The sequence below is a fragment of the Sus scrofa genome, chromosome 5 (assembly GCF_000003025.6).
Source record: "Sus scrofa isolate TJ Tabasco breed Duroc chromosome 5, Sscrofa11.1, whole genome shotgun sequence".
Taxonomy (NCBI): Eukaryota; Metazoa; Chordata; class Mammalia; order Artiodactyla; family Suidae; genus Sus; species Sus scrofa.
Window position 1 is genome coordinate 63109909 of NC_010447.5, and position 27568 is coordinate 63137476.

Here is a 27568-nt window from a genome sequence, read left to right on the forward strand (position 1 = left end):
GGAAATGGGTACTTTCCTTAAACTGGGAAAGAGAATCCTAACTTAATAGTTCTCATCTGGAATTTCCATCAGTGTCTCCAAGGGAGACATAGCCTTTGCTTTTCAGGACCTGATAGAGTTTTCTCCACAAAAGCTAAGGGAGCTTCAATCTTAAATTCTGCAGTTCCAAGACTCCCTCATTTTGTTTTTGTTTTTGTTTCTTGGTCTTTTTTTTTTTTTTCTTTCTCTGTAGGTTTCTAGGTCATTATCATTCAAACTCCAGATATCGAGTCAACACACCATATGTCTGGCACTGTTTTATATGTTGGGGATACAGCAGCACGTCAATCAGATGGAGTTAGAATTCATTACCCCTCAGATTTAGAGACTCTCAAATTCACAAGCTGGGCTAGTTTAACCTGACACAGCAACTGCAAAACAATACTGGGGGGCAAGGAGTAGGAAGAGCTAGATTTAGGACAGTGGATGACTTTATTTACTATTGTACTAAAACATCATGAAATCCTTGTAAGACCCATATAGTGTTGTTTTGTTTTGTTGTTTTGTTGTTTTGCTTTTTAGGGCCGCACCCACAGCACATGGAAGTTCCCACTTGAGGGTTTGAATCGGAGCTGCAGCTGCTGGCCTACACCATAGCCACAGCACCGCGTGGGTTCCAAGCCGCATCTGTGGCCTGTACTGCAGCTCAAGGCAATGTGGGATCCCTGATCCATTGAGCGAGGCCAGGGATTGAACCCGCAACCTCATGGCTTAGTGAATTTTATTATATTTATAAAAAAACTTTATATGAATAGTTCTTGATTTACTTTTATTAATTATTACTATAAATTAACATAAAGGAGGGTGTACAATATCAAAAAAGTTTCCCTTCTTTCCATTTCCCAGAAAAAACAGTCCCTGTTAAGTGTCTCAGCTACAGATCCATAATTATTTTATGCTTATCCAACCTAAATATTTTGAATTCATTTTTTTATACAAATGAACTAATATTATGCTTTTTGTTCTGTTCTTTGTAGTTTTCACTTATCAGTTTACCTTCTCATATCAGAACATATAGATGGATCTCAATTTTTAACAGGCATATATAATGTTTCATTGATAGATGTATCATAATGTATTTATTTAGGGAATGGATAAATTCCAGATTGATGGACATGTAGAGATTATTTCCGTCTTTTTTTTTTTTATTGCTGTGCCCATGGCATGCAAAAATTCTCAGACCAGGGACTGAACCCAAGCCACGGCAATGACAATGCCTAATTCTTAACTGGTAGGCCATCTGCTACCTACACCACAGTTCACGGCAACACCGGATCCTTAACACACTGAGTGCAGCTAGGGATCGAACCCCCAACCTCATGCTTCCTAGTCAGATTTGTTTCCACCGTGCCACATTGGGAACTCCTAGTTTCCATCTCTTATCTACTAAAATACTGCAATAAATATTTTGTGTATTTTTGTGTACTAGTGATGTTATCTTTATGGTTTATATTAAATGAAAAACATAGAAGTGCATACAGAACTACACAAGTTTACAATTTTGAACCAGTGCCTCATGTGCTTCTTGTATTGTGCGTGATGGTGAAAAGAAAGTTTGTAAATTATGAGGTTCCAGTCCTGACTGTATCACCCATTTTTGGACAAATGATTTAGTAGGTCCAGGATTTGGAGTTCCCGTCATGTCTTAGTGGTTAATGAACCTGAGGTTCATTAACCTCATCCTCCCATGAGGACAAGGGTTCGACCCCTGGCCTTGCTCAGTGGGTTAGGGATCTGGCATTGCCGTGAGCTGTGGTGTAGGTCACAGACTCGGCTCAGATCCCAAGTTGCTGTGGCTGTGGCTGTGGCTGGCACCTGCAGCTCCAGTTCCACCCCGAGCCTGGGAACCTCCATATGCTGTGGATGCAGCCCTAAAAAATAACAAAAGACAACAACAACAAAATATTAAGTCTGGGGTGCAGGTGTGGTTTTGACTATAAGGGCCCTGACATCCCTTCTTTATAAAAAGACTTAGAAACTGTGATTCAAATCTCATTATAAATTTTTATCACTGCATTTGTAGCAACCCAACAAGTACCATTTCATGGTAGATAGCAGTAGCCTGAGCAAAGATAAATCAGAATTTAAAAATCTATGATAGGGAGTTCCTTTTGTGGCTCAGTGGGTTAAGAACCCGACATAGAGTCAGTGAGGATGCCGGTCCAATCCCTGGCTCAATCAGTAGATTAAGGATCTGACTTAGGTCACAGGTGCACCTTGGATCTGGTGTTGCTGTGGCTATGGTGTAGGCCTCAGCTGCAGCTCCAGTTTGACATTCAACCCTTAGCCTGGGAACTTCCATATGCCACAGGTGCTGCTGTGAAAAGGAAAAAAAAAAAGAAGCCACCAAAACCCTATGAGAAACAACTTTTTTTTTGTTTTGTCTTTTGAGAGCCGCTCTTGAGGCATATGGAGGTTCCCAGGTTAGGGGTCTAGTTGGAGCTGTAGCTACCGGCCTACACCACAGCCACGGCAGTGCCAGATCCTTAACCCACGAAGCAAGGCCAGGGATCGAACCTGTGTCCTCATGGCTGCTGGTCAGATTTGTTTCTGCTGAGCCATGATGGGAAACTCCATAAACAACTTTTTGTGCGTGGGTAAGGAAAGAGGTGAGAAGTACGTCACTGAGATAAGTGAAGAAATCCACGACCTTTATTTTTATGTTTAAATTATATCTAAAATTAATTAATATCTGAGACGGATGAGACTTCCATCATTTCCAAAAAAAAAGTGCTTTTGTTGAACTTGGTTAAATCACAGATACCTGGAAAGTCACACTTATGAGAAAATTGGCTTGATTTCTAGGACAGTTAGTAGATACAGCCTAGAATTTTTGAATTGTGCAGCTACTACCCTCTAGTGGTGGCTAGAGGCGACTTCCAGCCAAGACATTCTGAATTTTCTTGGCTGGGAAAGAACAAATCATCCTTGCACACATGGACAAAAAAGCTCATTCATGTAATGACAAATAAACAAAAAAATGTATGGCATTCTCAATATATTCTGGGAACTATGATATATTCTGGGGAAATACAAACATGTTTCTTACCCTGGGAAAACAGATGTACCTATAAACAGTTGAATGTAAGGTGATGAGAACTAAACCGAAGTATAAAAAATGTTGTAGGAGTGGAGGAGGGTGTCACTAGTTCTCTTTAGGGAAGATGAAGAAAGCCTCTCAGCAACATGATATTTAAATTGCATCTGAGGCCATTTTACCAAAGAATGAATGGGAGGGGCATTTCTGTCTGCACAACTATGTTGAGCATGAACTACGGTAGTGCGTTTGGAAAATTATAGCAGTGTGATCAGGTAAGCTGGAGAGGACATTAGGGATGAGAGTGAGGCAGAGGGTGTGAGAGAAGTAGCTCTAGATGAGTCTGGAAGGAAGAGTTGGGGCAAGATTATGAAGAATCATCTAGCTAAGGAGATTAAGTTTTATTGTATAGCTAGAGGACTCTATGACTCTTTTAAAAAGCAGAGTGCAGGAGTTCCCGTCGTGGCGCAGTGGTTAACGAATCCGACTAGGAACCATGAGGTTGCAGGTTCGGTCCCTGCCCTTGCTCAGTGGGTTAATGATCGGCGTTGTCGTGAGCTGTGGTATATGTTGCAGACACGGCTCGGATCCCTAGTTGCTGTGGCTCTGGTGTAGGCCAGTGGCTACAGTTCTGATTCGACCCCTAGCCTGGGAACCTCCATATGCTGCGGGAGTGGCCCAAGAAATGGCAAAATAAATAAATAAATAAATAAATAAATAAACAAAATTAAATAAATAAATAAAAATAAAAAGCAGAGTTCAATGCTTGTAATAATCTTAGTATATGTTCTAATCTCAGAAATACTCTTGGTCTTTCTCATTACCTTTTTTTAAAAACCTGTAAAATGGTGAGCAATGTTAGACCCCTTTTTACCTTTTCACCTTGAAGTGAGATCTACTAATGGGTATTGAAATCAATTTTGAGAATAACAACATGGAATAGAATAGACCATAATAAAAGCTATAAGAGGAGTTCCCATTGTGGTCAGAGGTAACGAACCTGACTAATATCCATGAGGATGCAGGTTTGATTCCTGACCTCTCTCCATGGGTTAAGGACCCAGCATTGCTCTGAGCTGCAATGTAGATTGTGGAGGTAACTGATCTCTTGTTGCTGTGGCTGTGGCTGGCAGTTGCAGCTCCGATTCAACCCCTAGCCTAGGAACTTCCATAAGTTGTGGGTACAGCCCAAAAAAAGAAAAAAAAAAAAAAGCGATAAACTGCCATTGGTAAGGCTATCATTTTGGGAAACTTTTGTTTCAGTCATATATATTTGAGTCTATATGGGTGCATTGAGTTCTCCATCAAATGTATTCATAGTAAAAAAAAAAAAAAACCTTGAAAAAACTAAATAATGTCTAAAAGTGTCTCCTAATTTAAAGTTCCTATACTTCTACTACCCTCTAATCATTGGCTAATTCTTTGGAAGTAAATCTCATTAATTTACAGATAGCTTGACTATTACATTTAGAATGGATAGACAATAAGGTCTTACTGTATAGCACAGGGAACTATATTCAATCTCCCAGGATAGACTATGATGGAAAATAATATTTAAAAATAATGTGTATATTATATATATATATACATATATGTTTGACTGAGTCACTTTGCTGTACAGCAGAAATTGGCACAACATTGTAAATCAACTATACCTTAATAAAAAATAAAAATTTAAATAATTAAAAAATTTACAGGTCGTTTGAAAAGATTCTATAGGTAGTCTTTCAAAGAAATGTGTGAAATGTTAAAAGTTTGAGGTCTTATCTTCTACAGGTACTGACATAAAAAGTGTCTTGATGTATTGTTAAATAAAAAGCAAAATGCGGGCAGAATGCATAGCCTGATTCCACTTGTGAAAATTCATAAACCCACCCATACACCCATATTTATAAATGCATAATGAATATAAAATACCAGAAAGAATACACAAAAAATTTCTTATGGTAGTTACTTCAATGGAGAATGAAAGGAGGATGAGGATGGATCTTGGGGAGCAGAGAGGATCTTTAAAATTTTTTAAACAAATTTATTTAGTTACAAGTTAGATATACTAGAATGTATGCATTTTAAGTACATTTTCTTGAGTCTTGACTAACCTATACACTATGTGTAACAAACAGTGCAATCAAGATATAGGATAGTTCCATCACGCCCCCACTCACCCCCTCAAACAGTCTTGAGCCTCTTCTTTTTCAATCCCTCACCATCTTTGGCATCAGGCAACTACTTATTTAATTTCTTTTCCTGTAGATTAGCCTTTTTTAGAATTTCATGTAAAGAGTCATACAGTAGGTACCCTTTTGGGCTTGGGGTTTTTTCATTTTTGTTTTTGTTGTTGTTCAGTACAATGTTTGTGAGATCTATCCATGTCATTGTGGGTATAATAATTCTTATTCCTGTCTCTGAGTATTAGTATTTGATCCTCTTTATGTATTGCTATCCTCTTTATTGTAATACTATTGTATGTCAATATGGTAGTATTTTATTATACACCATAAGTCGTTTATTCATTCACCTATCAATAGACATTTACTGTTGTTTCTGGGTTTTGACCATTGTAAACAAAACTTCTGTGAATATCTGTATATGCCTTTTTGTGAACATATGTTTCAAATTCTCTTGGGCAAATATCTCAGAGTTAAATGCTGGGTCATATGATAAATGTATGTTTAATTTTTATTTTTTTTTATTTTATTATTTTTTTTTTGCCACAGCCATGGCATGTGGAAGTTCACAGGCAAAGGATCAAACCTGTGCCACAACAGTGACCTGAGCCACAGCAGTTAAAATGCTGTATGCTTAATTGGCTGAGCCACATGGGAACTCCTTTTTTTTTGGTATGTTTAACTTTTAAGAAAATACAAAACTTCATTTTCCACATTAGTTGTGCCATTTAACTCCCTACTAGCAATGTATGAAAGTTGCTCCATGTTTCTGCTCCATATTCTTGTCAGCACTTTGCTGTTAACAAGTTTTCATGTAAGCCATTCTATTAGATTATAGTGTTATCTCATTGTAATTTCAAATACATACACACACACACACACACACACACAAACACACACACATCCACACATATATACACATATCTATCATTCTGAGTACAAGTTCTTTGATATATGTATTGTATTTTCTCTCAGTCTGTGGCTCACCTTTTCACTTTCTTTAGTGGTAACAGTATCTTTTGAAGAATAAATATTTTTAATTTTGATAAAGTCCAATTATCAAATATTTTATACTTTGCAACTGTTTTGTTTTATGTAAAAAGAAATCTTCTCCTACCATAAGTTTGTGCAGATTTTTTTTCCATAGAAGCTTTATAGTATTAACTTTTATACATAACTCTATGATCCATTTAAGTTATTTTTTGTGTATGGTGTGAGGTATGGGTTGACATTCTTTTTATTTTTTTACTGATGTTTGAGCACCATTGCTGAAAAGTTCATCATTCTCCATTGAATTACCTTGGCATCTTTGTTAAAAATCATTTGACTATAGGAGCTCCCATCGTGATGCAGCAGAAACTAATCCGACTAGGAACCATGAGGTGGTGGGTTCGATCCCTGGCCTCACTCAGTAGGTTAAGGATCTGGCATTGCCGTGAGCTGTGGTTTAGATCGCAGACATGGCTTGGATCTGGTGTTGCTGTTGCTGTGGCGTAGGCCGGTGGCTACAGCTCTGATTAGACCCCGAGCCTGGGAACCTCCATATGCCATGGGAGCAGCCCTAAAAAGACAAAAAAAAAAAAAAAAAAAAAAAAAAAAGACAAAAAAAATCATTTGACTATATAGATGAAGGCTTATTCTGGATTTTGTATCATGTTACATTGGTCTATATGTTTACCCTTATTCTATATAACACTGTCTTGATTCTTGTATCTCAAATTTTGAAGTAATTACTGTCAATTCTCCATTTTAGTTAGTTCTTAACTTTCAAAGATGTTTTGGCTATTCTAGGACTTTTGCATATTCATATGCATTTATAAATCAGGTTGATTTCTCCAAAAAACCTGCTTAGATTTTGATTGGGATTGCCTTGAAAGTATGGCTCAATTTGGCAGAACATATATTTTAATAGTACAAAATCTTTCATACTATTGGTATGTTTCTATTTTTGGAGGTTTACCTTAGTTTCTCTCAGCAATATTAAATTTATCCCAAAGCATGTCATGATTTTTGATGCTGTTTTGTGTTTTTAACTTTTTAAAAAATTTCAGGGGGCTCTTTTCCCCCTCCTAGCAGTCCTAGGAGCTATTTGCTTTCCTGTAATAAAGACTTTGCTTGCTTGCTGCCTGTGTGTTCTCGAAGTTCATTCTTCAGCTGCATGAACAAGAACCCAGATTCCAGTAACATCTTTCTAGCATCACCTTTTGGGGGCTTGTCCAGATTTTGACCCAGTACACCATCGCTCACAAGAATGTGTCTGAATCTGCGAGATCTCCGGCAGCAGATTCATAAAATGTCTGATCCAGCTCCAACCTTTGGAGCTGCACTCTGGAACTGGTTGATCTTCTTCTCCTTGTGGAAATATTTGCTCACCATAGTCATCATTGTGACCTTGATCCTTTTATTCAGACCCTGTATAATTAATTGCATTTCTCCCTTCATTGCATCCCGATTGAAGCTATAAACCTGCAAGTGGTGATAGAAGGGGTACCCAATACAGTGTATCGAAGCCCACTCAACCGACCCATGAGTGGAGACATAACTGCTCTCCCCTAAAGACTTCCCTTTTCATCAGGGAGCAATCGCAGTGGTTGTCACCCCTTTCCCTCCACCCCCAGTTAGAATCTCCTACTCTAGAAGGGGGGATTGAGGCAGAATAACTCAGGTAGTCAATGTAGGAATATGGGCTTTGGTGCATTTTTTTTTTTTTTTTTTTTTTTTTTTTTGCCTCTTTGCCGTTTCTTAGGCCGCTCCAGTGGCATATGGAGGTTCCCAGGCTTGGGGTCTAATCAGAGCTGTAGCCACTGGCCTACGCCACAGCAACAGCAATGCCAGATCCAAGCCGTGTCTACGACCTATACCACAGCTCATGGCAATGCCAGATCCTTGACCCACTGAGCAAGGACAGGGATCGAACCTGCAACCTCATGGTTCCTAGTCAGATTCATTAACCACTGAGCCACAACGGGAACTCCTTGATGCATTCTTTGATATGGCTATTGATTAACATTTGTGGCTTAAGGGCTCCAGGCAGTAACATCCCCACAGGCCTTGTTTACAATAGGAAGTGTTTACTGTAATGTCCACCCAGATGGACATTAACCCCTAACATCCTGTGACTCAGTTAATGGGAAGAAAAAGGCAAAGAAACTATGAGACTTATGGGACCTTTCCACCCCTATGACCTCTATTGGACAAGGACTGATATAGGCAACTGGGCAAGGCCAATGGGAGAAAACCATACCTCTATGGACCCCATGTTAGTACCTCACCATCTTTAAGGGATAAAAACCCCTATAAGACAAAAGAGAAGGGGGCTCTTCTCCCCTCTCCCAGCCACCTTGGGAGCTATTTGCTTTCCTGTAATAAAGACTTTGCTTGCTTAAAAAAAAAAAAAAATTCAGTTTCTGGTTGTTTGTTGCTAGTCTACAGAAATGAAAGTTACTTTATTTAAAGATCTTTGTTATTGTACAGTATTTTCAGATGGCCCATTCTAAAAACTAATGCATTTTAGTTTTTAAATTTTTATTATTATTATTTTTTGGCTGTGCCATGGCATGTAGAAGTTCCTGGGCCACAGCAGTAACCTGTCACAGCAGTGACAATGCCAAGTTCTTAACTACTAGGCTACCAGGAAACTCTGTTTTTCACTTCTTCTTGTCTTTTTAGGGCTGCAACTGTGGTATATAGAAGTTCCCAGGCTAGGGGTTGATTTGGAGCTGTTGTTGCTGGCCTACCCCAGAGCAACAGCAATGCCAGATTTAAGCTGTGTCTGCAGCCTACACCACAGCTCATGGAAACGCCAGATCCTTAACCCACTGAGCAAGGCCAGGGATGGAACCCATGTCCTCGTGGTTCCTAGTTGGGCTCATTTCCATTGCGCCAAGCCAGGAACTCCTACTGGGATTTTTTTTATTAAGAATTTTTGCTTTTAGGGAGTTCCCGTCGTGGCGCAGTGGTTAACGAATCCGACTAGGAACCATGAGGTTGCGGGTTCGGTCCCTGCCCTTGCTCAGTGGGTTAACGATCTGGCGTTGCCGTGAGCTGTGGTGTAGGTTGCAGACGCGGCTCGGATCCTGCGTTGCTGTGGCTCTGGCGTAGGCCGGTGGCTATAGCTCCGATTGGACCCCTAGCCTGGGAACCTCCATATGCCGCGGGAGCGGCCCAAGAAATAGCAACAACAACAACAACAACAACAATAACAACAACAACAACAAAAAAAAAAAAAAAAAAAAAAAAAAAAAAAAAAGAATTTTTGCTTTTAAAATGGTGGTGCAGTGGAAATGAATCCAACTAGGACCCATGAGGTTGTGGGTTTGATCCCTGGCCTTGCTCAGAGAGTTAAGGATTCGGCATTGCCCTGAGCTGTGGTGTAGGTTGCAGACATGGCTCCGATCCTGGGTTGCTGTGGCTGTGGTAGAGGCTGGCAGCTATAACTCTGATTCCACCCCTAGTCTGGAAACCTCCATATGCAGAGTGTGTGGCACTAAAAAAAAGCAAAAAAAAAAAAAAAAATTCTTGTGACATCTTTGTCTGATTTTGGTATCAAGGTAATAGGCAATACTGTCTCATAAAAATTAGCTGGAAAATATTTCATCTCATCTAATATTTTAAAGAGTTTGTATGGGACTGATATTATTTCTCCCTAACATGGTTGATCAGTAATGAAGCCATCTGGGCCTGGAGGTTTTTTGTTTTTGGGGTGTGTGTGTGTGTGTGTGTGTGTGTGTGTGTGTGAAAGCTTTCAGTTATAAAATCAATTTTTTTTTCTATTTTTTTTTTTAGGGCCGCACCCATGGCATATGGAGGTTCCCAAGCTAGGGGTCAAACTAGAGCTGTAGCCACTGGCCTACGCCACAGCCACAGCAACGCTGGATCCTTAACCCACCGAGTGAGGCTAGGGATCAAACCTACCTTCTCATGGATCCTAGACTGATTTGTTTCTGTTGCACCTCCATAACTTCAATTTTCTTTAATAGGTACATGGCTGTTCAATTTTTATCCCTTCTTGAATTATTTTTGGTAAATTGTGTACATCAGTGACCGTTTCATTTATTAAATTTATTGGCATAAAGTTGTTGACCATATAAAGATGAAGACTTTCAATTTTCATTTTATACTCTTTTATACTTTTTGAATTTTTTTTTCAAACTATATGTAGGGTCCTGAAATTGGAAGATTTGGGGAAATGGCCAAGTTAATATGTTAAATGATTAGACTGAATAGAAATCTCACATTATTCGACAATTATTATCACCTACTATGTGAAGGGTATTGTGCTGGGCGCTGAAAAAGCAAAGTTCTTGCCTTTATGGAACTTATGGTTTGGTAGGAGATATGTGAAGAATAATAGCACATTAGGTATAACAGAGAGGTGTAACGGAAGCAAGTGGAAGTACTAGAGAAAGTTCGTATAAATGACCTGGCAAAGTAACAAGAGGAGGTATTGTTTGAACTGATATATGGCCATATTAGTTTGCTAAATTGACAGGCTGGCAGAGAACTTTTAAGGTATAACGTTTAAAGCATGCCAATATATAAAAAATTCATAGAACATGAACAATTCAGGAAATCTTAACTAGTTAAGGATTACTGAAATTTTAAGTGGACGTTTTCTTTTTTAAAAAAAATCTTGGATTTTTAAAAATAGCCTTAATATTTATCTATTTTTTACTTATTTACTATATATATCTCAAAGCTTACAGATATGCCATTAACCATTTTCTGTTCCTAGACATTCATGCTGTTTCCATGTTTCACTATTAATGAACAATGCTGTAATAATCATTATTGTACCTTTTTTTGCACACATGCAAATTTCCATAAAATAGTTAGTAGTGGATCTGCTAAACTCAAGGTTATGTACAATATTTTAATTCTGCTACATTTTCCTTTAGAAATGTACCAATTTACATTCCTGCCAACAGTGTAGGCGAGTATCCGATTCCTCATACCCTTACAAACGCTAGATATTATTCTCTTTATTTTAATGTATTTTTATTTATTATTTTTATTTTTGTCTTTTTGCCTTTTCTAGAGCCGCTCTCGTAGTACATGGAGGTTCCCAGGCTCGGGGTGTAATTGGAGCTGCAGCCACTGGCCTACGCCAGAGCCACAACAAAGCAGGATCCCAGCCGCGCCTGTGACCTACACCATACCTGACCTACACCATAGCTCATGGCAACGCAGGATCCTTAACCCACTGAGCAAGGACAGGGATCGAACCCACAACCTCATGGTTCCTAGTTGGAGTCGTTAACCATTGAGCCATGACAGGAAACTCCTTATTATTTTTTTAAAATTTTAAAATATTACTTTGCTACATAGGGTAGACAAATTAGGGATAGGTTTTTCATTCAGTCAACATAATGCAATGCAGACCACAGCTGTTGTAGTTAAGATAGACTTAAGTTCGCATCTCAGCTTTCCTTTTGCTATCTGTGCTAATTAAATCATTTAAGTGACAGTGTTGTGGCAAGTTTATATTTAGAATGTACAAGGCACATGTTTATAGAAACTGTTAGTAGGATTTATCATGATAATAGAACTGGGAGCAAACAGCGGCTATTAAATAGTTCATGATGTTTTCCGAAATGGTCAGGAATCGAGCTGATCCCATTTACAGTTTAACATGTGCAACATTTACAAAAAGATAACCATAATACACACTGAAAGTGTGGCCGACTATTTCAACAGGTACCTGTCTGGAAACTCCCAGATAAAAAAGTGCTATTATAAGGCAACGGATCCGGCTGTGCATTTTTGAACTTTGGATTTGGAAGATTAAAATCCACTGGAGGAGAGCCCTTTTCTGCTTAGAAACCACGGTTGAGAAGTGACTCTGGAAAGAAAAAAAATCGCCAGACTTTTAAGATGGTCGTCCTCTGACAGAACCGATGTCAACCACTGGGAGCAAGATGGCGCTTTCCCTCATCGCTTCTCGGGGATGGAGATTTCCCTAACGTGAATCACGCACAAGGAAGGCATCCTTGCCATTACCCAAGATGGTGCGTCGCGCAACCTCACTGTTTCCAGGTTTCAACATGGCTTCCCCAAACCGCCCACCGGAGGTTAATCTCAGAGACCTGTCGAAACGCGAGCGGAAGTAGCAAAAGCGGAAGTTGTTGCGTAAGGCCATTCCCCGCCTCTACGTACCGCCCCCGTGCTGACGCCCCGCCCCCAGCGGCGCGGAGCGCAGAGCCAAGATGGCGGCCGAGTTGGAGTATGAGTCGGTCCTGTGTGTGAAGCCCGACGTCAGCGTCTACCGGATTCCGCCCCGGGCCTCCAACCGCGGTTACAGGTACTAACCCGAGGCGCTGCAGCACAGGCGTACCCGGTCGGGATGGTAGTTTGCTCTTCAGGTGGCACGCTGCCTGTCCCTCCCACTTCCTCCTCTGGGTTATCACCTTGCTAGCCTCCTCACCTGGGATGTTACCGTCCTGTCTTCTTGCTCTTCCCCAACTCAGAACTTCCATCATCCTTGTTTCCGCTGCTTAAAAAAAATTACCATCCTGCATTCTCTCACCCCTCCTCCTCTTCGAACCCTCTGGACTACCCATCTGTTCCCGGTTATCCACATCCAGTGGGTATGGATAACCTACCTGCTCTATCTACAATCACCTTTCCTTCGCTTTTCCCTGCGTCCTTCAGCTTGTCACCCTCGTCTCCCCTTCTCTACCCCATTTCCAGTACCTCGTGCGCATTTGTGGGTACTCTTTGTGTTGTTGGCCGCTTTCTGGATGAGCTAATTTATCTTTTGTGCTGTTCAGTCTTATTACCAAATATCATCATCCACCGTATGGTTTTTCCCTTCAGCTCTTTTTGTCGGTAGACAACGGTTATGATCATAAGTTTTCCAATGTCGTCCAGTCTGTTTCTTTTTAAGTATATTTGCTATAGTGTTTTCTGTGTTCCTTCCCTCTTAATTTCTGTTAAAGCTTTTGCCTCCAGAGTTAACGCAGCATTTTCTCTGTAGGGCTAACTAACCAACCCTTATAATCCAATGACGGAGGGCTCAGGAGGCTGTAGGAAGTCACCAAGTCATGTAGTCCAAAGAGTTAACATGTCATTTATTGGGTTACATGTTAAAAAAATGTGAGTATGAGCCCTGGCAACTTAACAGCTCTGTGATTTGAGACAAATCTCTTAACCTCTCCAAACCTCGGTTTTCTCATCTGTAAAATAGAAAAAAAAAAAAAAAGTTGATAAATAAACCTGCTTTAGGTACATACCTTGCAGAAGTTTTTGGAGGGTTAAATGAAGTCGTATAGTAAATGTGAAAAAGAATTGAAAATGAATTTCCTAAAAAGAATTTAGGAAACAATAAGGCAGTATATAAGATACTGTTTTGATTTCTGACTCATATTGCCATCATGATGTTCCTCTTGGCATTTATTATTACCTTGGCCCAAAAGTTATCCTCTCCCTATGTCCGTTATTTTGCCTCCTTATCAGAGGTTCATTCATGGTGAGAAGCTTTGTGCTTGCTGATCAGCTTTGTGCTTGCTGATCTGTGCACTAGACCTGGTGGGTTGTATCGTTTGACAAAGAGGTAGTTCTGATTTCAAACTTTCAATGAGACCCCAAATTGACCTGAGTAGGAATCTACATGCTCTTTGATGGTAGTCCCAGGTACTAATATGGGTGAGTCAGCTGAGACCTCTCCTTCTTTGGTGAGCCCTCCTTGACCCTTCCATTCTGGCTTAGGTGTGTTCTGTGTGTACTTCCGTAGCGCCTGTGCTTGACTCTGTCACAGAGCTCTTCCTTCTGCATTCTCACTGATTGGTTTTCCATTTTTCCAGACTAGACTAGGAAAAACGTGAGGTCTTTTTAAACTTTATATTCCTAGAGTCTAGCACAGTTTCTGGTACATAGTGGGGGCCCTGCAGATGTTGATCAAAAGAAATTAGTAGATTACAGCTAATCATATACATTAACATTGGTTGAACTGTTAAATAAGGTAAAATAGCTCATGACCTCCAACTTCAGGCATTAAGCCTTCCTAAATGATGTGATACATCGACCCAAGCTGCTGCAGTGACAATGCTGGGTCCTTAACCTGCTGTGCCACAGGGGAACTCCCAAGGTTTTTAAAAGACCTTTCTTCTCTTACCTGACTGTATTTTCTACCTTCACTTCTGGTTTAACCTTTATCCCTATGTCTGTTAACTGCACCGAGCAATTTCTTAATTTTCCTCTTTTATCCTTTTTCTCATTGTCATTCTGTGTTTTCCATGCTTATTATTGTCATCTTATCGTACAAGAGGCTTTTTACATCAGCCACTCTTTGTGAAGAGGGCAGAAATAAGTTTGAATCCTAATGTGCATTTACTTGCTGGGTTACCCCTGGCGCATCACTTAACTCTTTTGAGCTTTAGTTTCCTCATCTATAAAAACGGGTATAATGTTACTTTGCGAGATCCTGTCACTTAATTTTCACGAGAATGGGCATAATGTCTGGAACAAAATAGATGTTTGACAAGTAGTACTGTTCTTTTTGTCTGTGTATAATCTTTCTTGTTTACCAGAACCCATTTTACATTATGAGCATGATTTATTCTCTAGGCTGCCATTAATGGAAAAACTGGACTTCATAGGAAGCAGGAGAAATGCTTTCTTTGAGTGATTGGTAAGATGAGAGGGAATAATTGACTTTAATTCACCTTCTGTAAGCTGTTGCTTCCTCCATGTTCACTCACCAGACTTTTGGAAGGAGGATTTAGGTTGAGTTGACACTTATAAAGGATTAGGAAATGGTTTTCCCCGGTCTGTAAAACTTTTTTTTTTTTTTTTGTCTTTTTGCCTTTTCTAGGGCCGCTCCTGCGGCATATGGAGGTTCCCAGGCTAGGGGTCTCATTGGAGCTGTAGCCACCAGCCTACGCCAGAGCCACAGCAACGCAGGATCCGAGTTGTGTCTGTGACCTACACTACAGCTCATGCCGGATCCTTAACCCACTGGGCAAGGCCAGGGATCGAACCCGCAACCTCATATTTCTTAGTCAGGTTTGTTAACCACTGAGCCATGATGGGAACTCCCGTAAAACTTTTAAAAAAAATTCATCATTACACTCCTCCCCAGCAAAGTCAGCATTAAACCCTATAGCGTGTTTTAATATAATGTAATTTAATGCTGACCTTTGAAGCTAGACGTTGTTACTTTCTGTATTATTGTCCATTTCTTCATTTAGAGAGAGATGATAGGCCAAGAAACACATCTAGTAGGCTTGTTCCTAATGTTTTCAGTAGCCCATTTACACTATGTCTAGCTCATGGTAGTACAGTGGAATAAGTAAGGACTCATTTAAAAAACTGAACAGCCAGGGACCTGCCTTCTGGATCAGTTTCTGGTACTTTAGGGTCTTCAAGGCAGTACATCAATGTAGAAGGGCATGACACAGATCTATTTTATAAATCCTGTTCAGAACCTGTCCTAATTTAAATTCTCATTACTTCCTTTTCATCTTGTTAAACTTATTTATTTAACCATCTTGTTATTTATTTTTTTTGGCCACGGTGTGTTGATGTGGGATCTCAGTTCCCCGACCAGGGATTGAACCTGGGCTGCAGCAGTGAAAATGCCAAGTCCTAACCACTAGACCACCAGGGTACTCTTTGTTAAACTTATTTTTATTCAGATATACTTTATTGTTACCTTCCTAACCTGCAAGTATTAGGTCTTAGATTCCCAGGGGATGAAATGTTAGTAAAACTTTGCTCTTCCTTTTCAGAACTGCTGGCGCAACAAAGTCACAAATGCAGTGTTTTGTAAAATTGGTCATATTTAAGTAATATCTTAGATTTCATTCAAATTCATTTATAACACAGATTATAAGTATTCAGTGTTTTGTAATGTTTCCATGGATATTTGTGTCTCTAATCGATGTATCTTTCCTGAGTTCCAGATTCATATATTCAAAAGCACACTCTGTACCTTCTCTTGAAAATCTGTTAGACATCTCAGACTCAACACAGCCAAAACTGAACTCCTGATCTTTCTTCCCAGACACACTCTATCTGTAGCCTTCCTCATCTTAGTTACTGACAATTCATTTGTTCAGGCTAAAAACCTTAGAGTCATCCTTGACTTTGTCTTTGAGGTCTCGTTCTTGTTTATCTCACATCCATTCTATTAGCTGCCTTTACTTTTTTTTTTTTTTTTTTTTTTTGTCTTTTTAGGGGTATACTCACAGTATATGGAGGTTCCCAGGCTACTGGTTGAATTGGAGCTATAGCTGCTGACCTGTGTCACAGCCACAACAACAGCAATGCCAGATCCGAACCATGTCTGTGACCTACACCACAGCTCATGGCAATGTTGGATCCTTAACCCACTGAGCAAGGCCAGGGATCGAACCTGCATCCTCGTGGTCAGATTCGTTTCCGCTGAGCCACAATGGAACTCCATGGCTTTGCTTTTAAATATATCTGCAGTCCAGTCACTTCTGCTACTCTCTCTTCCTAGTCACCATCATGTCTTTTCTAGATGACTGAAGTGGTCTGAATTCATCCCCCTGCTTTGGCATTCATATTGCTGTATCTCTGCTATATGCAGCAAAGTAATCCTTTTAAAATAAAAGAGAGGTCCCGTCATACCTCTGCCTAAACCTGTAATGGCTCCTCTTCTACTCAGAGTAAAACCCAAAGTTCTTACAATGGCTTACAAGGCCCTACATGATCTGTCCCTCCTCTCCCACCTCATCTCTTAATTTTATTCTAACAACAGTGACCTCCTTGCTTGAGACTATTAATTCAGGCATAATCCTATCTTAGTGTCTTTGCATTGTTTCCTACACCTGGAATGCTTTTCCTCCAAACATCTGCATGGGTTACTCACTCACTGCCTTCATTTGTGCTCACATGTCACCCTGCCCACCCTCTTGAATGCTGCAGCCTGTGCATTTTCTTTTCTTTTTTTGGCTGCGCCTGCAACATGCAGAAGTTCCTGGACCAGGCATCAAACCTGTACCACAGCAGTGACCTGAGCCACAGCAGTGACAGTGCTGGATCCTTAACCTGCTGAGCCATCAGGGACCTCCATGCCTGTGCATTTTCTTTTTACTTTACCACTTACAACTTCCTGAGATATTAATTATTTTACTCATTTATTGTTTCTTTTTTATTATTTATCTTTTGTTAGAATAAGCTTCCTGAGGGCTTTGTTTTGTTCCCTCTTATATCCCAAGCACCTAGAACAGGTGCCTGTGTCTTAATACACACTCTATAAATATTGGTTGAATTCAGTGAAAGATAATATGTTTAGGGATTTGGGAGACTTCTGTTATCCAGTGTTTCATTTAGTAGACTTTGTTGTTCCCTAATCAATAAAACACCATTGTATAAAATACTGTCTACAGTCTGAAAATAGTCTCATTATGATACATTTTTAAGATTGCTTTTATTTGTACTTTTATATATTCTTTTGATGCTTCTTGGACTTTGATAGTAACATTTTCTCTCTTTGCTTTGGACTGTATGTAATGTGAAATGTCTGTATAGAGAGGAGCATGAGTTATTCTTTTGATTAATTAATAGGTAGATGGAGTAAGCAATTCAGAAACAGGGAAATAGAAATATGGCAAATGATTCTTTTTTTTTTTTTTTTTTTTTTTTTTTTGTCTTTGTTGTTGTTGTTGTTGTTATTGTTGCTATTTCTTGGGCCGCTCCCGCGGCATATGGAGGTTCCCAGGCTAGGGGTTGAATCGGAGCTGTAGCCACCGGCCTACGCCAGAGCCACAGCAACGCGGGATCCGAGCCGCGTCTGCGACCTACACCACAGCTCACGGCAACGCCGGATTGTTAACCCACTGAGCAAGGGCAGGGATCGAACCCGCAACCTCATGGTTCCTAGTCGGATTCGTTAACCACTGCGCCACGACGGGAACTCTGCAAATGATTCTTTGTAGGTTTTTAGTATGTTAAAGATGCGGACCTGAGACCTGAGGCTTCCCATTTTCCTATCCTAGGGCATCTGACTGGAAATTAGATCAACCTGATTGGACAGGTCGCCTCCGAATCACTTCCAAAGGGAAGATTGCGTATATCAAACTCGAGGATAAAGTTTCAGGTAATCTGTGCTGTTGACCCTCTAACATTAAGGATATTGGTTTGCCTTTTTTTAAAATTTTATTTTATTGTTTATTTTAATCAATGCCTTCAATTTGGGGGCTGGAGGAGTGAAAATGCTTGTTAATTGATTTTTAGATTTTTGCTTCCTTTGCTCAAAGAAATCTTTTTACCTGTCAGGGGAGCTTTTTGCTCAGGCACCAGTAGAACAATATCCTGGTATCGCTGTGGAGACAGTGGCAGATTCCAGCCGCTACTTTGTAATCCGGATCCAGGATGGTACTGGTAAGAATCAGGAATTTTGGATGGGTTGAGATTAGCAGTATTAATGAAGTGCAGTAGTTAATGCTCTTTAGTGGAGGTGTGTCCTGATGCAATTATTTTACTTCAGTTTACTAAATTTTCCCTCCCCTTTCTCTAAAGCTTGTTGTGAAAGGAGAAGGATTAATATATCATTTGTAATAGAAAAGAACACAAGTTCAAGACATGGTAATTAAAGGTAGATGTAAATAAATCCAAATGTATATCTAACCAAAGAATTGAAACATATTGCCTGTTCTTTGTTTGTGGTGGCTTTTGGTTGGACTATCTTAAATCATCTATGTTTGTGGCAGTCATTATCTTTTCTCCATAGTCTATATCAGAGGTTGGCAAACTTTTTCTATAAAGACAAAGATAATAATATTTTAGGTTTTGTGGGCAAGTGGTTTCTTTGTAACTGCTTGTTTTTTTTTTGGCCTTTTAGGGCTGCAGCATGGGAAGTTCCCAGGCTAGGGGTCAAGTCGGAGTTGTAGCTGCTAGCTTACTTCACAACCACAGCGACATGGGATCCAAGCCGTGTCTGCAGCCTACACCACAGCTCACAGCAATGCTGGATCCTTAACCCACTGAGCAAGGCCAGGGATCGAACCTGCGTCCTTGTGGTTGGATTTGTTTCCGCTGTGCCACAACAGGGAACTCCTGTAGCTACTCAGTTCTGTTGCTATATTGTTTAAGCTGCCATGGATAGTATGTAAACAAATTTATGTGGCTGTGTTCCAGTTATTTACAAAAACAAGTTCTGGCAGCATTTGGCCTATAGGCTGTATGTAGTTTGTGGACCCCTGGTCTGTGAGAAAGTATTTCACATTTACGGATGGCTGTCTAGTTAGGGTAACGGTAATAATTTCCTTGGGCAGAGTTTGCCCCAAGGGATACTTCCTGTTCTGAGGATTCTGATTTTTTTTTCAACAGGGCGCAGTGCTTTCATTGGCATTGGCTTCACAGATCGAGGTGATGCCTTCGACTTTAATGTCTCCTTACAAGATCACTTCAAGTGAGTGAAGCTTGTTCTTAGCGACCAGGTTAAGTTTTTTGGGAATGCTCCTTCTCAGTTGAATGGACACTGTCTCTTTTACCTCTTGGTTTCTTTATTTGGTGAACTAGTTCATTTGCATATAACTCTTTCCATTCACTGTTTTCTCATGTTATCTTTGTGTCTGTTCTGTCCTTTCCTTATAGCTGGGATATGTTTTTAATTCCTGTACAGTGGCTTGAGGTGATGCTTTTGTTTATGCTCCTGGGGCATCCGCCATTGCTTTTAAGTGGCTGAGGGAGGCTTAGCAGTAACCGTAGGGCTGGGTGTGTGATATGTGGGGAGTTATGTGCCAGTTTTGTTATTCTTGTAGTTGGCATGTTTTGTGCCTTTTGCAGTATTCAGCCCATTTGATTTTGGCTCAGCTATGCTGGACAGCACCAGGTAGTCAGCTTCCTATCTCAAGGTCGGGGACACATCTCCTTTTCTGCTTCAGGACTTACTGAAATTGTGAAAGGGCACCTAGTTAGAAAGGGGGGGCAGCCTGGAACAACTGAGAAATTAACACCCCCTCAGGGGCAGCCCTTAGCCGTGGAGGATGGGAACTGGTGGCTAAATGCCCTCTTTTGGAGGGACAAGTTTAATATGCATTTTGTATGGTTCCTCAGTGGCATTGAATCCTAGTTGCCCTCTTTCTTGGCTTTTCTCTTTCCTTTATCATGTTTCATGTTCCTTTATGTGTTTCACATAAATTAGCTACACTCAGATTTGTGTGTCAGACTCTGCTTTCAGAGGATCCCAATTAAAACAACCTTCTTTTACTGAAGGTGGGTAAAGCAGGAATCTGAGATTTCCAAAGAATCTCAGGAAATGGACGCTCGTCCCAAGTTGGATCTGGGTTTCAAGGAAGGACAGACCATCAAGTTGAGTATTGGGGTGAGTATGGTTCTCCCATCCCTTCTTGTATTTTCATAAACCTGTGACTTTTCTTCTTCTTTTTTTTTTTTTTGGCTGTGTGCAGAATTCCCAGACCAGAGCCAGGGATTCAACCTGAGACACAGCTGTGACAATGCCAGATCCTTAACCACTGGGCCACCAAGGAGCTCTTGACCTCTCTTTTTCTTTCTCTCACTTTCTTTTTTTCTTTTGTAGAACATTACAACCAAGAAAGGAGGTGCTTCTAAGCCCAAGACTGCAGGGACTGGGGGCCTGAGCTTACTCCCACCGCCACCTGGAGGCAAGGTCACAATTCCCCCGCCGTCCTCTTCAGTTGCCATCAGCAATCATGTCACTCCACCACCCATACCAAAATCTAATCATGGAGGTAATGATGCAGGTGAATCTCTAGTATTTTTAATTTCGAAAAATCATATCTTAAGTTTTAATTGGGTAGTACCTGTTTGCCATGGAGAGTGTTGATGGTTTTGCTATTAAATGGCACTTGGGGAGTTCTCTTGTGACGCAGAGGGTCAAGGTTCCAGCGTTGTCACTGCAGCATCTTGGGTTGCTGCTGCGGCGTGGGCTCAATCTCTGACCTGGTAACTTCCACATGCCAGGGGTGCAGCCAGTAAATAAATAAATGGCACTTAGTACTGACAAGGTGATTTTGGCAGCCTTTAGGAAGGGATTAAAGCTTTTCTAGTGAGCTGAGAATTATAGTATCAGGTAGGTTCTTTGGCAGAAAATGAGTAGATATTAAGACTGTTTCCTTTGTTGTACCTTGGTGAAATGTTAGTAGGCTTGAGAGTCAGATGGCCAAGATTTTGGTCACAGCTCTGCTTTATATCTGAATGTGTTTGGTAACATTGTTTAAGTTCTTTGAGTCTCAGTATTAATTACCTGTAAAATGGATATATAAAACTACCCCAAGACTGTGAGGATGAAGTGATGTGATGGCACCCAGCACAGTACTTATATATATAGTAGCCATTCAGTGGATGTTATTTCATAATCCTTTCTGTTTCTCTACAAGGGCAGTTGAGAGGAAATAAGATAACATCTGGGTTTATGAACACATTTTCATTTTTCCTTACTATCTGGTAGGACAAAGGAATAGATACAGTTTTTTCCATTTAAAGGATGCAAAATTAGAACTCAGAAAGGAATTTCCTAAGATTAGGGAACCAAATATTAGAATCTGGACATTTTAACTTATTAACTAATTATATTTTAATATTTGTTTTACATTGTGTCATTAATAATTGTATCATTTATAATTGATTGCTAAGAGTAGACTTTCTTTTTCTGGAATTTTTGAGGTAAAAGTGGTTATAGGCTACTTTTTTTTTTTTTTTTCCTTTTCCTTTTTGGCTGCACCTGTGGGCCAGAGAGCAAATCAAGGCCACAGCAGGGACAGTGCTGGATCCTTAACCCACTGAGCCACCAGGCAACTCCAGGCTACTTCTTCATCTTCTTTTTTTTTTCTTTTCTTTTTTTTTTTTTTGGCCACACCTGCAGCCATATGGAAGTTCCCAGGCCAGAGATCAAAGTTCCTCAGTTGTGACCTACAGCAGGAGTTGAGGCAACACCAGGTCCTTAATCCACTTTTCCACAGCAGGAACTCCTCCAGGTTACTTCTTTTGATAAGTGTTGCCAGAAGTCACTGAGATATCTGAGATTTGTTTTGTTTTTTTAAATTAAACTTTTTATTTTGAGGTAATTATAGATTCACATGTAATTGTAAAAAATAATACAAAGAAATCCCATGTACCTTTTCCCAGTTACCCTCGTTTTTTTTTGTTTTTGTTTTTGTTTTTTTTGTCTTTTTGCTATTTCTTGGCCGCCCCTGCGGCATATGGAGGTTCCCAGGCTAGGAGTTGAATCGGAGCAGTAGCCACCGGCCTACGCCAGAGCCACAGCAACGCGGGATCCGAGCCGTGTCTGCAACCTACACCACAGCTCACGGCAACGCCGGATCGTTAACCCACTGAGCAAGGGCAGGGACCGAACCCGCAACCTCATGGTTCCTAGTCGGATTCGTTAACCACTGCGCCACGACGGGAACTCCCAGTTACCCTCGTTTTGTACAACCATGGTTGAACATCGCAACTAGGAAATTGACATTGATACCATATATTTACTTAGACTTCATCATTTTTACGTGTTCTCATTTGTGTATATGGTTGACCCTTGAACAATGCAGGGCTTAGGTGCACTGACCTCGCCCCCAACTTTATGCAGTTGAAAATCAGTGTATAACTTCACTGTTAACCCTGTGTATCTGTGGTTATGCATCTGCAGTTTCAACCAACCACAGCTCATGTAGTAAGGTAGTATTTGTTTACTGAAAAAAAAAATCTGTGTGTGAATGGACTCACACAGTTCAAATCTGTGTGGTAGGCTGGCTGTAGTTCTTTGCAGTTTTATCATGTGTGTGTTCCTGGATTCATCACCATGGTCAGGACACCAAACAGTTCCACCACGACAAGGATCCCTTGTATCACTTCATTATAACCACACCTCCCTTCCTGTTTGCCCTCCAATAATCCCTAACCCTTGGTGGTCAATCGCTAATCTGGTCTCCATCTTTAATTTTGTCACTCACCTTAGGGATGTTATGTAAGTGGAATCACAGAGTATATAACCTTTGGGATTGATTTTTCCCACTCAGCATGATTGAGATTGATCCCTTGAGATTCATCAAGTTGTGTATATCAGTGGTTTATTCCTCTCTATTGCTGGGTAGTATTCCGTGGTATGGATGTACCATAATGTTTAATCACCATCCAGGGAAAAACATCTGGGTTGTTTCCAGTTTTTGTAATAACAAAGTTGCTGTGAATGTGAATGTGTAGGTTTTAGTATGAGCATAAGTTTTCATTTCTAAAATTTTTATTATGATTCCCCTTTTCTTTTTTGTTCTCTTACCTTGTATTCAGATATCCTTTTAGATTTGGATTCTCCCGCTCCTGTCACGACACCAGCACCAGTTCCAGTTTCTGCAAGCAATGACTTGTGGGGAGACTTTAGCACTGCATCCAGGTATCAGCAGAGGGAAGCCAGTATGCCCTCAGCTGGGTATAGATGGTACATGTGCAGTCAGATGAGATCTTCGATCTGGGAGAGCAGGGCATTTGTAGGTCACATAGAGTCTTAGGCAGGAATTTAGGTAAAGAGGTAGCGGAGTGCTGGGGATGGTGGGATAAGAAAGCTGTAGGAAGAAGCTTGAGTGTAATAGTTCAAGCCTTCGTAAGTAGAGTTGCTGTAAAGTATAGTGTCAGGAATTCTGGGCAGAGATTTCTTAGAAACTATGAGGTATGAAGTCCCTGTCTTAATATGCCTCTGGCTTTCTTTCTGTTCCCTTGCCTTGCAGCTCTGTTCCAAACCAGGCACCACAGCCATCCAACTGGGTCCAGTTCTGAACAGCACTGGCAGGATGTTAAGGACAGACTTGAAGAATAAAAATGACCTTGAGGGCAACGATCTTTGAGGGGAGCTAGGAACCCCTTTCCTCCCCAGAACCAAATTTACTGGACAATCTTTCTCATAGCTTCTCCATTGTGTCCAGGCTGTCCGGGCTGGTTTGTGTCACTTCCCCATGTTGTTCTTGCTGTGCAGCCAAGAAGGTCTTTCTTATCTCCTGTTCTCTACCAAGGCAGGGGGATAGTTGGTCTTAACGTGCCTATGGCTGCCTATTCAGGGCTCAAAAGGCCAGGGTCTCTTTGAGGGGGAAATAACCCTAACATCTGTGAAGTTTTTCTCCATTTTTAAATTATTTCAGAATCATCTCATGACCCTTGTGTGCCTCTTTGTGAAGCCCTGTTTAGCAATTTCAGGGGAGTCAAAAACCTTGGAACCTTCTTTTCCATTAACCCAAGACACTAAAAATGGACAGACTGAGCTCAGTGTTTCCAGGTTCAGAGTTTTGGTGGGGGTAGGTATGAAGAAAGACCTATTTCCTGGGTCTCTGCTCGATATCCTCCCTTAGGCTTATCCTGTTCAGTGAATGTCCAGTGCTGAGTGTCGCCCCGTTACGCTCTCATGCGTTTACGTGTCTCTTTCAATTAGGAGGGTTGTGTTGGTGGCACCTCCACTCTTGTGTTTGTTGAATAGTGCAGCAACTTTAATCAGTGGGTGTCTCTTAGATGAAGGAGGTTCAAGGGGCTGTGTTTTCCTAGTTATATTCTGGAGAAGCATTTCCTTTCTTGCAGCTCCATCAAGTTGCTGCATTTAAAGCATGCCATTACTTTGTAATGGCCCCCTTATTTGACCTGAAATTAAAGGGTTTAGAGTTTTTAACCTGATTTGTGGAGCAGAGAGGTTGAACGCACTTAACTCTTGTTCAGTACCCACATTGCCTTGCTGCCTGGGTATCTGGCCCCTTTTCATAAGCATTTTTTTTTTTTTTCAATCCACCAGCTCTTCAACAAAAAAGCTGCTATTACATATTGTCATTTATGAAGGAAGCTGGAGAGTCTTGGCTTTAGCTGTGATAGGTTTGCCCACCTGAATGCTGTGACACCCATTGCCCAGGTATCTTGAAAGGAAATTGCTCTCCCACCACTTCTCTTCCCTCTGCCCATCATTCCTTTGACAGTGCCAGGGAGGAGTCCCCATTCATCGGTGAGTGGGCACCAGCTCTTTTGTTTGTGAAGGGGCAGTTTGAGAGTGAAACAGGAGGACATCACTTCCTCCCTCAGCCCCTGTTTGGATGTGTACACTCTGGCTGAAGGGAGTCCTTTGATTTAGTTTCAAAATAGAGTCTCTCTCTTGGATTTCCTTCTTGACTCTTTTTACCTTTGGGTCCATTTCCCCCCGCCCCCCATTGCTTCCCCTTCCAGGCAGCTCTATTCTTACAGAGCCATGGCAGGACATTTAAAAATTCCAATGAAAACACTAAAAGGAAAGTGTAGAATCACTAGCGACTAACCACTGGGAACCTATTTTCTCAATCTTCCTCTATGTTGTGTTCTTTGTATTCTCAAGATGATAATATATTATGTATTTGAATTGCTGAAAAATTGAAAATGAGGTTTAAGATATATGTATATAAAGCATATGCTGTATTGGTGCAATAATGGTAATTAAAAATATGGAAAAAGATAGTGTCTCTTTTATCTTTTTTATTTGCCTGTTTCTTTTCTTTTCTTTTTTACTTGTATTTGTGACCTGTGGAAGGTCCTGGGCCAGGGATCGAACCAGTGCCACAGTGGCTACTCAGCCACTGCAGTGACAACCCCAGGTCCTTACCCCACCGCACCACAAGGGAACTCTTCATTTGCCTGTTTCATTACCTTTTTTCTTTTTATTTATTTTTTTGTCTTTTTCTAGGGCCGCACCCATGGCATATGGAGGTTCCACACAGACTAGGGGTCTAATCGGAGCTGTAGCTGCCCGCCTACGCCACAGCCACAGCAACGTGGGATCCGAGCTGCGTCTGCGACCTACACCACAGCTCACGGCAACACCGGATCCTTAACCCACTGAGCAAGGCCAGGGATCAAACCCGCAACCTCATGGTTCCTAGTTGGATTCATTAACCACTGAGCCAGGACGGGAACTCCACCTTTTTTCTTTAATTGGCCTAATATAGGTGGGCCAGTAGGTAATAAAAGGATATTTTGTATCTATTAATCTTTTTTTTTTTTTTTTTTAAATGGAGGTTTTAAGAGATTAAGGCTCAACTTCTGTGCTTGTGGTTTTAAACCAGAGTGCTCCTTATAGAGCTCCTATGTGTTCTTTATGAGCTGGTACAGTTAATTTCATTTACTTCAGATTATCTTCATGATCTAGTCCACCTCTCACATCTCAGAACTATAATCAGCATAAATGAATCAGTGTATGAGAGAGAACTAAAGACTCACAGATTTGGAAACCAGAAGGATCTCATTCTATGATTGTCCCAGCAGAAGAATCAGAATGATGTGGGTGCTTTTTGCTTCTTTTTTTTTCTTTTCAATTTAAATTGCCTCCAGAGATTCTGACAGACCTCCCCTATTTGCCCTCCCAGGGAAGGGGTTGGCTGGCTTTCCCTGCCATGGCCTCTCTTATTACTGAAGTGAAGTGAGACACTGTCACTGATAGAAGTGTATCCTAAACCTCGGGGATTTTGGCAGAAAATGTGGGTAATTTTTCTAGCTCACCCCCCTCTGACGTTGATACTGTCTCCATGGTTGTGACGTGAGCCTTTATTACTCCTCAGTTCTTCCATTCTGATAACCCAGGCAGTTGGCTTGCCTCTAGCTTTCTCAGCTCCCATTCAGCTTCCATGTTGCCACCAGAATAATCTTCCTGAATCCCAAGCTCCACTCAGTCCTTTACTACCCTACTCATTGCCTTTGATGTTTTTCCTTTGCTTACAAAGTCCAAAGTACCATTTTGTCTTCAACCTGAGTTTTCCTTTTCCCTCAGTCTGCTCCCGCAAACTAGTCATTCTTCAAATGCCCTCTGCGCCATGGGTGCTGAGTCATTGAGTGCTGCACTTTCCTCTGTCTAGAATTCCTTCCCTTCTGTACCTGCCTGTTGAAATCCTTCCTGTCCTAGAGAGCTAGCTCAGGTGCTGCTTCATGAAATATTGCTGATCCCCTTGGTCTGAAAGATGATTTCTCTTGTTTTGCTTGAGTTGCTGTTGAAGCTCTCTTATTCATTTGTATGCTTTTTAATATAAGGAGTACGTCTTCATTTTTAACTACTCACAATACTTCTCATGTGCTTTTCTAAACAGTCAATGCTCATTAAGTACTTGTTGAATTAACAGTGATTTTAGTGAAGAGGGACTAGAAATCAGTAAGTTAGTTGGGTTTTCCCATTTCACTCATCCTCATTTTGCTTGTTCCTAGCTCCATGAATGAATGAGTGTTCCTTATGTGCTTTGTCATAGTTGCAGAAGGTCTCATTCATAGACTTCCGAGTCAGTTATTAGGAACGGAGAAAGGAATGGTGGAGACAAGTTTTACTTTGGCACATGGACCCTATGGCTCGGAAAAGAAAACTACATATGGTGTAGCATAGCTGCTGATAAATTTGGGG

At 40.8% G+C, this 27568-nt stretch overlaps 1 protein-coding gene and 1 long non-coding RNA gene across 3 annotated transcripts; both read left to right on the forward strand.

Annotated features, from left to right (window-relative positions):
- NECAP1 (NECAP endocytosis associated 1) lies at positions 12372-25642 on the forward strand. 2 transcript variants are annotated; one of them, XM_021092395.1, is made up of 8 exons: positions 12372-12544; positions 18207-18307; positions 18487-18591; positions 19540-19621; positions 20428-20536; positions 20753-20936; positions 23479-23581; positions 23913-25642. In XM_021092395.1, exons 1-8 carry the CDS (start codon positions 12450-12452, stop codon positions 23959-23961), a joined length of 828 nt encoding a protein of 275 aa, XP_020948054.1. In that variant the 5' UTR covers positions 12372-12449; the 3' UTR covers positions 23962-25642. The 2 variants fall into 2 exon arrangements, with proteins under 2 accessions (XP_020948054.1, XP_020948055.1); XM_021092396.1 differs by having other exon boundaries at positions 12381-12544; positions 20753-20924.
- LOC110260746 lies at positions 12551-15931 on the forward strand. Its single transcript, XR_002344116.1, has 2 exons — positions 12551-14872; positions 15779-15931. It is a non-coding gene; the product is annotated as an uncharacterized LOC110260746 (long non-coding RNA).

Bases quoted from the DNA above. Each gene is read 5' to 3' on its own strand.
- NECAP1 (XM_021092395.1), top strand. From the start codon at position 12,450: ATGGCGGCCGAGTTGGAGTATGAGTCGGTCCTGTGTGTGAAGCCCGAC. The intron at 20,537-20,752 runs GTGAGTATGGTT...TTTCTTTTGTAG, and splicing joins CCATCAAGTTGAGTATTGGG to AACATTACAACCAAGAAAGG. The intron at 20,937-23,478 runs GTGAATCTCTAG...CCTTGTATTCAG, and splicing joins TCATGGAGGTAATGATGCAG to ATATCCTTTTAGATTTGGAT.